The sequence below is a fragment of the Acipenser ruthenus genome, unplaced genomic scaffold, assembly GCF_902713425.1.
Source record: "Acipenser ruthenus unplaced genomic scaffold, fAciRut3.2 maternal haplotype, whole genome shotgun sequence".
NCBI classification, from domain to species: Eukaryota; Metazoa; Chordata; class Actinopteri; order Acipenseriformes; family Acipenseridae; genus Acipenser; species Acipenser ruthenus.
Window position 1 is genome coordinate 32,831 of NW_026708237.1, and position 14,670 is coordinate 47,500.

Here is a 14,670-nt window from a genome sequence, read left to right on the forward strand (position 1 = left end):
GGTCGCCAGGGAGAGGAGACTGTTTGCATGACGTCACGGCCTCCATGGCAACGGAAGACTCTGAGGTCGGAGAGAAGCAGCGACGCTGTAAATTATAAACAAGCAGCCGGACCGGGTCGAGGGCATGATGGTGAGTGAGGGCGGACCGGACCGGACCGGACCGGACCGGACCCGCCGCTTATTATTAACTTATTCTAATTCTTCTCATTGTTATTTTCTTTTGAGAAGTTACCGGACCACAGAGCGCACCGCAGCACGTCTCAGAATCAACGTGTTATCATTTCCTTAAAATGAAAAAAAATAACGCGTCTGTGTTTAAACGGTCGAGTAATTAAAATTGCGATTAAGATATTATATATATATATATATATAAAGACCCGATGAATGTCATCTTCATTATTCGTCGTTAAATTTGCGCAGGAGTTCGTCATTTAATTTTGTATGACTTTTATTTTATTTGCGACGATTGCTAATCTGTGTCGTGTTTTTTTAAAATATTATTTTAATAATAACTACAAATATAAGTTATGCAAGTCCCCGTTATCTTTCAACGAGAGAGTGTGAACGCGATTATATAAAAAATATATATATTTAATACGGTGTTTTATAAAGCGTATATGTGTGAATTAATCAAACTTTAAATAAATAAATAAATAAATAAATAAAAACCGAATCAAAATGAGTCGAATGAAATTATCTGATGCGCTCTGTATTAAATGACCGCGTAGTAAATTATAAAGACTTCTAATTAATGCACGCCTAGATACTGCGCTGTAAGTACAGGTCTGTGTTTATTATTTATATTATATGTCATTAGGATTGATTACAAAAGGTACGCAAGGTAATAATAGATACACATCTAAATACGAGGCAGAGCCCCCCACATCAAACCCAGCGCACCTTTCCGGCGCCGGTAACCAGTCCTCCCACTGGAACCGGGGATTGGTTTATAAAGCGGATTGGAATTGAAACGCTGGAGTTGACCGCGAATGCTCCAGAGTAATTGAGCGCAGGGTTGGCTTATCTCTGACCCGGACTCCTTGGCTTTAGCGCAGTTTGATGTTAATTAAACTAACCGGATTGTGTGTGTCAGGCGGCTGCCTAATTGCCGCAGTACTGGTGAAGGGGAAGTGGCGTCCACTCGCGTCTCCAGGGTCACTGTGACTGGACTGTACAGCTAACCCTGCACACTGTGACTGGACTGTACAGCTAACCCTGCTCACTGTGACTGGACTGTACAGCTAACCCTGCTCACTGTGACTGCTGGACTATACAGCTAACCCTGCTCACTGTGACTGGACTGTACAGCTAACCCTGCTCACCGTGACTGGACTGTACAGCTAACCCTGCTCACTGTGACTGGACTGTACAGCTAACCCTGCTCACTGTGACTGGACTGTACTGTACAGCTAACCCTGCTCACTGTGACTGGACTGTACAGCTAACCCTGCTCACTGTGACTGCTGGACTGTACAGCTAACCCTGCTCACTGTGACTGGACTGTACAGCTAACCCTGCTCACTGTGACTGCTGGACTATACAGCTAACCCTGCTCACTGTGACTGGACTGTACAGCTAACCCTGCTCACTGTGACTGGACTGTACAGCTAACCCTGCTCACTGTGACTGGACTGTACAGCTAACCCTGCTCACTGTGACTGGACTATACAGCTAACCCTGCTCACTGTGACTGCTGGACTATACAGCTAACCCTGCTCACTGTGACTGCTGGACTATACAGCTAACCTTGCTCACTGTGACTGGACTATACAGCTAACCCTGCTCACTGTGACTGGACTGTACAGCTAACCCTGCTCACTGTGACTGCTGGACTGTACAGCTAACCCTGCTCCCTGTGACTGGACTGTACAGCGAACCCTGCTCACTGTGACTCCTGGACTATACAGCTAACCCTGCTCACTGTGACTGGACTGTACAGCTAACCCTGCTCACTGTGACTGCTGGACTATACAGCTAACCCTGCTCACTGTGACTGGACTATACAGCTAACCCTGCTCACTGTGACTGGACTGTACAGCTAACCCTGCTCACTGTGACTGCTGGACTATACAGCTAACCCTGCTCACTGTGACTGGACTATACAGCTAACCCTGCACACTGTGACTGCTGGACTATACAGCTAACCCTGCTCACTGTGACTGGACTATACAGCTAACCCTGCTCACTGTGACTGGACTGTACAGCTAACCCTGCTCACTGTGACTGCTGGACTATACAGCTAACCCTGCTCACTGTGACTGGACTGTACAGCTGACCCTGCTCACTGTGACTGCTGGACTGTACAGCTAACCCTGCTCACTGTGACTGCTGGACTGTACAGCGAACCCTGCTCACTGTGACTGGACTATACAGCTAACCCTGCTCACTGTGACTGGACTATACAGCTAACCCTGCTCACTGTGACTGCTGGACTATACAGCTAACCCTGCTCACTGTGACTGCTGGACTATACAGCTAACCCTGCTCACTGTGACTGGACTATACAGCTAACCCTGCTCACTGTGACTGGACTGTACAGCTAACCCTGCTCACTGTGACTGGACTGTACAGCTAACCCTGCTCACTGTGACTGCTGGACTATACAGCTAACCCTGCTCACTGTGACTGCTGGACTGTACAGCTAACCCTGCTCCCTGTGACTGGACTATACAGCTAACCCTGCTCACTGTGACTGGACTATACAGCTAACCCTGCTCACTGTGACTGGACTGTACAGCTAACCCTGCTCCCTGTGACTGGACTATACAGCTAACCCTGCTCACTGTGACTGGACTATACAGCTAACCCTGCTCACTGTGACTGGACTGTACAGCTAACCCTGCTCACTGTGACTGCTGGACTATACAGCTAACCCTGCTCACTGTGACTGGACTGTACAGCTAACCCTGCTCACTGTGACTGGACTGTACAGCTAACCCTGCTCACTGTGACTGGACTGTACAGCTAACCCTGCTCACTGTGACTGGACTGTACAGCTAACCCTGCTCACTGTGACTGGACTGTACAGCTAACCCTGCTCACTGTGACTGGACTGTACAGCTAACCCTGCTCACTGTGACTGGACTGTACAGCTAACCCTGCTCACTGTGACTGGACTATACAGCTAACCCTGCTCACTGTGACTGGACTGTACAGCTAACCCTGCTCACTGTGACTGGACTGTACAGCTAACCCTGCTCACTGTGACTGGACTATACAGCTAACCCTGCTCACTGTGACTGCTGGACTATACAGCTAACCCTGCTCCCTGTGACTGCTGGACTGTACAGCTAACCCTGCTCGGAGACGCAGCTCCCCAGACCCTGCAGATAAAGGCTGCATCAAGCTCGCTCCCCGACGTGCGCTCCTGTCAGATCAGCCGGCTCCTAATCCCCTCGGCGCACAGCAGCTCTGATAAACAAGCTAATGATCCCTGCAGATTTAGCTCCAGTAATCACAAGAGCCTGCCCTGTTTCTCTGGCTGACTGTGAGCTTATTTAAACCGGTCTCCTGAGCCGAGGTAGCAGTCACAGTGAGCAGGGTTAGCTGTGTGTGTGTGTCTGTATATAGATATATAAAACCAGTGGTTTCTCTCTCGTCGTTCTCTCTTCTCTGCCAGGGCTTGCTGTCTATCTTGCGGAAGTTGAAGAGCGCTCCGAATCAGGAGGTCAGGATCCTGCTGCTAGGGCTGGACAACGCTGGGAAAACCACCCTGCTGAAGCAGCTGGCATCCGAGGACGTGAGCCACATCACCCCCACGCAGGTACCCAGGACACAGCACTATAATATAGCACACAGCACAGCTCAAGCAGCTGACATCCGAGGACGAGAGCCACATCACCCCCACGCAGGTACCCAGGACACAGCACTATAATATAGCACACAACACTGCTCAAGCAGCTGGCATCCGAGGACGAGAGCCACATCACCCCCACGCAGGTACCCGGGACACAGCACTATAGTATAGCACACAGCACAGCTCAAGCAGCTGGCATCCGAGGACGAGAGCCACATCACCCCCACGCAGGTACCCGGGACCCAGCACTATAATATAGCACACAGCACAGCTCAAGCAGCTGACATCCGAGGACGTGCGCCACATCACCCACGCAGGTACCCGGGACCCAGCACTATAATATAGCACACAGCACAGCTCAAGCAGCTGACATCCGAGGACGTGAGCCACATCACCCCCACGCAGGTACCCAGGACACAGCACTATAATATAGCACACAGCACAGCTCAAGCAGCTGGCATCCGAGGACGTGAGCCACATCACCCCCACGCAGGTACCCGGGACACAGCACTATAATATAGCACACAGCACAGCTCAAGCAGCTGGCATCCGAGGACGAGAGCCACATCACCCCCACGCAGGTACCCAGGACCCAGCACTATAATATAGCACACAGCACAGCTCAAGCAGCTGACATCCGAGGACCTGAGCCACATCACCCCCACGCAGGTACCCGGGACACAGCACTATAATATAGCACACAGCACAGCTCAAGCAGCTGGCATCCGAGGACATGAGCCACATCACCCCCACGCAGGTACCCAGGACACAGCACTATAATACAGCACACAGCACAGCTCAAGCAGCTGGCATCCGAGGACGAGAGCCACATCACCCCCACTGCACTATAGCACAGCACAGCCCAGCATTACACAACGTAGCACAGCACAGCACAGCTCAGCATTGCACAGCATACCACAGCACAGCTTTTTGGATATGCTTCATTAAACACAGTGGGTCAGTGAAGTATAGAGGGAGTTGGCTGTGCAGTCAGTCGGGTTTCTGTCAAGGTTATGACTCTTCACTTTCCCCTCTCTCTCCTCAACCCTCCCTCCTCTCCTCCTCTCCTCTCCCCTCCCTCCTCCCTCTCTCTGTCCTCCTCTCCCCCTCCTCTCCCTTCATCCCTCTCTCCTCTCCTCCCTCTCACCCTCTCCTCCCTCTCTCCTCTTCCTCCTCCCTAACTTTCTCCCCTCCCTCCCCTCCCTCCCCTCCCCCCTAACTTTCTCCCCTCCCTCCCCTCCCTCCCCTCCCTCCCCCCTCTCCCCCCTCTCCCCCCTCTCCCCTCTCCTCTGCCCTCTCCCCTCTGCCCTCTCCCCTCTCTCAGGGTTTCAATATTAAGAGTGTGCAGTCACAGGGTTTCAAGCTCAACGTGTGGGACATCGGGGGTCAGAGGAAGATCAGACCCTACTGGCGCAATTACTTTGAGAACACGGACGTGTTGGTGAGTCGTCCCACCCCCCCCCCCCCCCCCACCACCTTCCCATCTTCCCACCTTGTGTGCATAGGTAACAAGCTCAGGTGTGTCTCATTATTAAACTCGCAGTGAAACCCGGAGCGGATCAAACCGCTGTTGAACTGGAGTCTTCATTCGGTCCCTGTCTTCACAAGGTTGGAAGGTCCTTGCTCAGTTTAAACGATGTCCTTGTTTTAAATCGCATTGGCTCCGCGCTGCGAGGGGACCTGCTCTCGACACACAGCCGCTGTGTGAGGCTTGCTGTTCGCAGGAACAGATCGCTCTTGTTTCTGTTTTTCTTCCCAGATCTACGTGATTGACAGCGCAGACAGGAAGAGGTTTGAAGAGACCGGACAGGTGAGAGTCCTGCTGTCACAGAACACTGAGCTCTACACTGAGCTGTACTGAACACTGAGCTCTATACTGAGCTGTACTGAACACTGAGCTCTATACTGAGCTGTATTGAACACTGAGCTCTACACTGAGCTGTATTGAACACTGAGCTGTATTGAACACTGAGCTCTACACTGAGCTATACTGAACACTGAGCTCTACACTGAGCTGTACTGAACACTGAGCTCTACACTGAGCTGTACTGAACACTGAGCTCTACACTGAGCTGTATTGAACACTGAGCTCTATACTGAGCTGTATTGAACACTGAGCTCTACACTGAGCTGTATTGAACACTGAGCTCTACACTGAGCTGTATTGAACACTGAGCTCTACACTGAGCTGTACTGAACACTGAGCTCTACACTGAGCTGTACTGAACACTGAGCTCTATACTGAGCTGTATTGAACACTGAGCTCTATACTGAGCTGTATTGAACACTGAGCTCTACACTGAGCTGTATTGAACACAGCTCTACACTGAGCTGTATTGAACACTGAGCTCTACACTGAGCTGTATTAAACACTGAGCTCTACACTGAGCTGTATTGAACACTGAGCTCTATACTGAGCTGTATTGAACACTGAGCTCTACACTGAGCTGTATTGAACACTGAGCTCTACACTGAGCTGTATTGAACACTGAGCTGTATTGAATGCAGGTGTTTACTGTTGGTTGATTGATTGATTATTGATTGATTATTGATCGGCTCAGGAGATGGCGGAGCTGTTGGAGGAGGAGAAGCTGGCCGGGGTGTCCTGTTTATTATTGATTGATTGATTATTGATTGGCTCAGGAGATGGCGGAGCTGTTGGAGGAGGAGAAGCTGGCCGGGGTGTCCTGTTTATTATTGATTGATTGATTATTGATCGGCTCAGGAGATGGCGGAGCTGTTGGAGGAGGAGAAGCTGGCCGGGGTGTCCTGTTTATTATTGATTGATTGATTATTGATCGGCTCAGGAGATGGCGGAGCTGTTGGAGGAGGAGAAGCTGGCCGGGGTGTCCTGTTTATTATTGATTGATTGATTATTGATTGGCTCAGGAGATGGCGGAGCTGTTGGAGGAGGAGAAGCTGGCCGGGGTGTCCTGTTTATTATTGATTGATTGATTATTGATTGGCTCAGGAGATGGCGGAGCTGTTGGAGGAGGAGAAGCTGGCCGGGGTGCCACTCCTGATCCTCGCTAACAAGCAGGACCTGCTGACCGCCGCGCCGGCCTCGGAGATCACCGAGGGGCTGAACCTGCACATCATCCGGGACCGAGCGTGGCAGATCCAGGCCTGCTCCGCTGTGACAGGGGAGGGGGTGCAGGTACACACTCACACTGCTGTGACAGGGGAGGGGGTGCAGGTGCACACTCACACTGCTGTGACAGGGGAGGGGGTGCAGGTACACACTCACACTGCTGTGACAGGGGAGGGGGTGCAGGTGCACACTCACACTGCTGTGACAGGGGAGGGGGTGCAGGTGCACACTCACACTGCTGTGACAGGGGAGGGGGTGCAGGTGCACACTCACACTGCTGTGACAGGGGAGGGGGTGCAGGTGCACACTCACACTGCTGTGACAGGGGAGGGAGTGCAGGTGCACACTCACACTCACACTGCTGTGACAGGGGAGGGGGTGCAGGTGCACACTCACACTGCTGTGACAGGGGAGGGAGTGCAGGTGCACACTCACACTCACACTGCTGTGACAGGGGAGGGGGTGCAGGTGCACACTCACACTGCTGTGACAGGGGAGGGGGTGCAGGTGCACACTCACACTGCTGTGACAGGGGAGGGGGTGCAGGTGCACACTCACACTCACACTGCTGTGACAGGGGAGGGGGTGCAGGTGCACACTCACACTGCTGTGACAGGGGAGGGGGTGCAGGTGCACACTCACACTGCTGTGACAGGGGAGGGGGTGCAGGTGCACACTCACACTCACACTGCTGTGACAGGGGAGGGGGTGCAGGTGCACACTCACACTGCTGTGACAGGGGAGGGGGTGCAGGTACACACTCACACTCACACTGCTGTGACAGGGGAGGGGGTGCAGGTGCACACTCACACTGCTGTGACAGGGGAGGGGGTGCAGGTACACACTCACACTGCTGTGACAGGGGAGGGAGTGCAGGTACACACTCACACTCACACTGCTGTGACAGGGGAGGGAGTGCAGGTGCACACTCACACTGCTGTGACAGGGGAGGGGGTGCAGGTACACACTCACACTCACACTGCTGTGACAGGGGAGGGGGTGCAGGTGCACACTCATACTGCTGTGACAGGGGAGGGAGTGCAGGTACACACTCACACTGCTGTGACAGGGGAGGGGGTGCAGGTACACACTCACACTGCTGTGACAGGGGAGGGGGTGCAGGTACACACTCACACTGCTGTGACAGGGGAGGGAGTGCAGGTGCACACTCACACTGCTGTGACAGGGGAGGGAGTGCAGGTACACACTCACACTGCTGTGACAGGGGAGGGGGTGCAGGTACACACTCACACTGCTGTGACAGGGGAGGGAGTGCAGGCACACACTCACACTGCTGTGACAGGGGAGGGAGTGCAGGCACACACTCACACTGCTGTGACAGGGGAGGGAGTGCAGGCACACACTCACACTGCTGTGACAGGGGAGGGAGTGCAGGTACACACTCACACTGCTGTGACAGGGGAGGGAGTGCAGGTACACACTCACACTGCTGTGACAGGGGAGGGAGTGCAGGCACGCACTCACACACGGTGTATTTGACTTACAGTTGTATCAGAACATGTATTTTGTCTCGTGTGTTTTCATATCCTCTGCTAACGGCTAAATGTGTTGCTGTTGCTTCCAGGATGGGATGACGTGGGCCTGCAGGAACATCACAACGAGGAAAAAATAAACGAGGAGAGAGAGAGAGACTCTGTGACGATTTGTATACTAAGTTATTGAAGAAAATAAAAAAAAAGGTTTTATTTATTTTTCATAAATTAACTGAACTCTATTCGTAACACAGATGATCACTGACTTTCATTGTGTTTTGTTTTATAAGAGCCCTTTACGAGAGAGAGAGAGAGAGAGAGAGAGCTTTGATTAAACTTAACTGGGGAGCCCTGTCTGTCTGCCTGCCTGCAGCTTTAATGACTTTTCCAAATAGTTTGCAGTTTTTTTAAGCAGGGATGGAAATAAGAGATAAAAAGAGAATTGATCAGGAAGCTGTCCTTGTCTGCTTGTTATTCTTGCACATCTTTTCCTTAAGAAGTTTGTGATTCTCAATTGATTTTCTTTGTGCTATGTTAGCAGTGGTAGTCTTATAGTGGCAATAAGACTCCTATTGCACAGCAGCATCACCCAGTCCAGGTTTTACTAGCAGCTTGATCAGCCCCAGTGTGTCTAGGTAACAAGCTCAGGTGTGTCCGATTATTAAACTCCTAGTGAAACCAGGACTGGATCACACTGCTGTGCAGCGGGAGTCTCATTCCCAGCCCTGACCAGACTGGTCTCCCTGCAACACTTTGGCCCCCTAGTGGATGGAGAAGGCTCGCTGGTCCAGTGGTTAAATAAAAGGGTCTTGATACCAGGAGGTTCAAATCCCAGCTCAGCCACTGACTCCCTGTGTGTGACCCTGAGCAAGTCACTGAACCTCCTTGTGCTCCATCCTTCGGATGAGACGTCAAACAAACGAGCTCCTATTGGAAGTGACTCTGCAGCAGCAGCAGCAGTTGTTGATGATGCAGAGTTCACCCCCCTAGTCTCTAAGAGATAAAAGCCTCTGTAAATGACTAAATAATAATAATAATAATAATAATAATAAAAGGAACACCACGCTTGTTCTATTTTTTTACGGATGTATTTCCTACTTCCACTGGGGGGCAGCAGAGAGTTGCAGGGGGGCTGGTTGCTGTTATAAAGTCTACCAGCCGCTCCGGACTCGCCAATGCAACCTCTACCTTGGAAAAGGTCACCACAATATATTTGCACGGTAATTCTGCAGTTCCCCCCATGGTGTTATTGTGCATTTCATTATCATTAATATATATATAATATTATTTTAAACGACCGCATGCTATAATTGGGAATTAAATGATAAAATAGCTTTGCCTGCTATTCTCAGTTTGACCGCCGGGTGGAGCCAGACACTCGACGGTCTGTTTCATTCTTGAATTTGAATCTTCTCTGATTACCGGCGATACCTTTTGAAGTTCCGACTCAAAAAACCGCGGCGTCATCAAACCAGATCCGAGGCTGGACTGGGACAGCCTTCAAAAAAACAAAGCAGGGTGTTGAGGAATTGAGAAAGAGAGGACGCTGCTCTCAGAGACAATGTACAGCGACAAACATTCACAATTCATCTGTTATTATAATTATTATTATTATTATTATTATTGATTCTCAAAACTATTAACTTCTAATTGTCATTTGCACACATTTTTTTAATAAAGTAAAAACGCTCCCCAACCTCTCCTATTGAGAGAGAGAGAGCACCTGGTCATGAACACTCAGGGGTTGCTTCTGAATATTATTATTATTATTCTTATTATTATTATTATTATTATTATTATTATTGTTATTATTATTATTATTGTCAGTCTGTCTAGATGTATTGTGAACGGTACAGTCAACGGTATAGTCAACATACAACATTTCATTGTCTGCCTCCCTCCCTCCCTCTCCCTCTCCCTCTCCTCCCTCTCCCTCCCTCCCTCCCCCTCCCTCTCCCTCTCTGCCTCTCCCTCCCTCCGTCTCCCCCTCCCTCCCTCTCCCCCTCTCCCTCTCCCTCTCCCCCTCTCTCCCTCTCCTCCTCTCCTCCTCTGTCTGCCTGCAGGGAGCGCAGTGCTGCCTCGTTACCCGGCTGTCTTGCCCTTTGCCCCCGGGGTCCCCTCTCATTACAGCACAGGAAATGGGATTGCAGGAGGTCCCTGTCACCCTGCCCCCCCCCCCCCCGATCACAGGCTCTCTTCCTTTTACTGAGAAACACAAACACAACACAGCACTGCGCTCTGAACCACTGAATCCAGGCTGACAAAGACCTCGCTGCAAAATACAAAAATCAAACTGCCAGACAGAACTGAGTCCGAATGCAGAGCCTGTGTCACGAGCCGCGGATCCCAGAGACAGGGACCCTACAGCACAGAGACAGGTACCCTAACAGCACAGAGACAGGGTCCCTACAGCACAGAGACAGGGACCCTACAGCACAGAGACAGGGACCCTAACCCTAACAGCACAGAGACAGGGTCCCTAACAGCACAGAGACAGGGACCCTACAGCACAGAGACAGGGTCCCTAAAGCACAGAGACAGGGTCCCGCAGAGAAACACTTGTACATAAACATCCATCCTCCATCCATCCCTCCTACACACACACACACACACACACACACACACACACACACACACACACACACACAGTGGCACTAATACACAGAAACACAAAGAGGAAAGGATCACTTATATATAAACAACTCTCTCTCCCTCCCACACACACACACACACACACACAAACAGAGACACTGACATAGACAGAGACGCACACACTGACCCCCCCCCCACACACACACTGACACTGACATAGACAGAGACGCACACACTGACCCCCCCCCACACACACACACACACACTGACACACACACACACACACACTGACACACACACACACTGACATTGACAGAGACGCACACACTGACCCCCCCCCACAGAGACTCGCACTCACACACTGACACACACACACACTGACCCCCCCACACAGAGACTCGCACTCACACTGACACACACACACACACTGACCCCCCCCACACAGAGACTCGCACTCACACACTGACACACACACACTGACCCCCCCACACAGAGACTCGCACTCACACTGACACACACACACACACTGACCCCCCCCACACAGAGACTCGCACTCACACACTGACACACACACACTGACCCCCCGACACAGAGACTCGCACTCACACACTAGCACACACACACACACACACACTGACACACTGACACAGACAGAGACGCACACACTGACCCCCCCCAACACAGAGACTCACACTCACACACTCACACACACACACACACAGACACTGACACCCCAATCTCTCCAGGCCCATAGGCACCAGCAGGACCTCCACTAGGCCATAAATCATGAGGGTCGACTGCTGCCTCTCCCCCAGCACCGAGTCTCCTTTCACGGGGGAAACTGGAACACTTGAAGGTGGGAGAGTGAAGCGACTTAATTAAGAGCCCCCCTCTTCCCCCTCCTCCCCCTCCTCCCCCTCCTTCCCGTTTCACACCTCCGGACCCTGATGGCTTATCTTTCAATTAGCGTCCCCTTTCCTTTCAACTCCAACTCGCTCGTTAAGGGCAGCAGGGTCATTATCAGTCTCCTGATCAGTAACGAACGACCGCGAGGGCCCCATATAACAGCAGGGGCCCAGCCAGGTGACCCACAGTGGAAACCAAACCGCCCTGGGACAGATCTCCTGCTCCGCCCCTCCTGCTCTGCACTGGACTCTCCTGACCTCAGCACCATGTTACTGGATCCTCAGCTGATGCGCTATCCTTGCACTACTGCACTGCTAACATGTCACTGTAGATATAACTTGCTGTGATCCTAACTGGCTGCATCCTAGTTCATATTGTAATCTAGTAGTATTATTATTATTTGCACTGACTGTCAGCTACACTGTGTTTAAATATGAAGATTGCATTGTAACCCTGTGCTGCCCTGGAACACCTGTGAGTCGCCTTGGATAAAGACGTCTGACAAATAAATAAATAATAATAATAATAATAATAATAATAATAATAATAATAATATCAGTGCCGTTTCTGAACTGCAGCAGCCCTGGGGCTGGTAATGTACTTCTATAATCTTTGATTAATAATTTTATTTGAAGAAGCTTCATTATCATTATATATATATATATTTATTATTTTAAACGACCGCATGCTATCATTTGCAATAAAAATAGCCCACACAGCCCTCCGAGCCATTCCCGTCACACAGCCCTCCAAGCCATTCCCGTCACACAGCCCTCCGAGCCATTCCCGTCACACAGCCCTCCGAGCCATTCCCGTCACACAGCCCTCCGAGCCATTCCCGTCGCACAGCCCTCCGAGCCATTCCCATCACACAGCCCTCCGAGCCATTCCCATCACACAGCCCTCCGAGCCATTCCCGTCACACAGCCCTCCGAGCCATTCCCATCACACAGCCCTCCGAGCCATTCCCATCGCACAGCCCTCCGAGCCATTCCCATCGCAGCCCTCCGAGCCATTCCCATCACACAGCCCTCCGAGCCATTCCCATCACACAGCCCTCCGAGCCATTCCCATCACACAGCCCTCCGAGCCATTCCCATCACACAGCCCTCCGAGCCATTCCCATCACACAGCCCTCCGAGCCATTCCCATCACACAGCGCTCCGAGCCATTCCCATCACACAGCCCTCCGAGCCATTCCCATCACACAGCCCTCCGAGCCATTCCCATCACACAGCCCTCCGAGCCATTCCTGATTTCACTGAGTTTAACAAGACACACCTGAGCTTGTTACCTAGACACACTGGGGCTGATCAAGCTGTCTCTATCAGCCTGTCTGTCTGTCTGTCCCTCTGTCTGCCTGTCTCTCTGCCTGTCTCTCTGTCTGTCTCCCTGGCAGTGTGGACAGCGGTGAATCGAGTGTGAAATGCCAGCGCTGAGAGGCCATGCAACTGATGAATGGGCCTGTCACACAGACACAGACCCCCAGACCTTTCACAGAGACTGGGCGAGTTTTTCTGTGTGTCTGTGTGTGTGTCTGTGTGTCTGTGAGTGTGTCTGTGTTTGATGTACCATACCTCACCCAGCCAATTTCACTGATACAGCCTCCTTCACGTCCTGTACAATCATCCCGGGGCGCGTTCCAAAAATATAACACACTACAAAGAGCTCTGAACTGCTCACTAGCATAAAACCAAATCAAACAAGGGTCTGGTAAAGCATAGGGATGCATTGTAAAGCACAGAGAGGTCTGGTAAAGCATAGGGAAGCACTGTAAAGCACAGAGAGGTCTGGTAAAGCATAGGGAAGCATTGTAAAGCACAGAGAGGTCTGGTAAAGCATAGGGAAGCATTGTAAAGCACAGAGAGGTCTGGTAAAGCATAGGGAAGCATTGTAAAGCACAGAGAGGTCTGGTAAAGCATAGGGACGCATTGTAAAGCACAGAGAGGTCTGGTAAAGCATAGGGAAGCATTGTAAAGCACAGAGAGGTCTGGTAAAGCATAGGGAAGCATTGTAAAGCACAGAGAGGTCTGGTAAAGCATAGGGAAGCATTGTAAAGCACAGAGAGGTCTGGTAAAGCATAGGGAAGCATTGTAAAGCACAGAGAGGTCTGGTAAAGCATAGGGAAGCATTGTAAAGCACAGAGAGGTGTGGTAAAGCATAGGGAAGCATTGTAAAGCACAGAGAGGTCTGGTAAAGCATAGGGAAGCATTGTAAAGCACAGAGAGGTCTGGTAAAGCATAGGGAAGCATTGTAAAGCACAGAGAGGTCTGGTAAAGCATATTAAACAAACCATGGTAGATGATTATGGTAAATCATATTATAACCGGAGGGGGTGGGGGTCTGCTAAATTGCTGTGCAGATTTACTGTCTGATCTTTCCTACAGGCAGTGAAGCAGCGGTTCGAGGTTCGAGCTGTGGGGTGAATTGCACAGCGACGGTTTCTCTGGATTTATTCATACCTTCCAGGGCTGTTTATGAGTCTATAATCGAAAAGGAAAGCTGGCTATTTAAGCTTTAAGCTTTGTGTGTTCACGGCTGATCGTTCTAAATATTAACACACAGACCGAGAGACACACAGACTGAAACACACACACACACTGCACTCACACACACACAAACACACACATACACACACACAGACACACTGCACTCACACACACACACACACAGACTGAAACACACTGCACTCACACACACACACACACACACACACACACACACACACACACACAGACTGAAACACACTGCACTCACACACACACACACAGACTGAAACACACTGCACTCAC

General features: G+C 51.0%; 1 protein-coding gene across 4 annotated transcripts; it reads left to right on the forward strand.

The window, feature by feature from the left end:
* LOC117397713 (ADP-ribosylation factor-like protein 3) lies at positions 1-8,833 on the forward strand. Of its 4 annotated transcripts, none has more exons than XM_059020463.1 (6): positions 1-130; positions 3,620-3,763; positions 5,121-5,237; positions 5,556-5,606; positions 6,768-6,953; positions 8,473-8,833. In XM_059020463.1, the coding sequence occupies exons 1-6, from the start codon at positions 125-127 to the stop codon at positions 8,518-8,520; spliced, it is 552 nt and encodes a 183-aa protein (XP_058876446.1). In that variant the 5' UTR covers positions 1-124; the 3' UTR covers positions 8,521-8,833. The 4 variants fall into 4 exon arrangements, with proteins under 4 accessions (XP_058876446.1, XP_058876447.1, XP_058876448.1 ...); XM_059020464.1 differs by having other exon boundaries at positions 6,771-6,953; XM_059020465.1 differs by lacking the exon at positions 5,121-5,237.
* Positions 8,834-14,670: the final 5,837 nt, after the last annotated feature.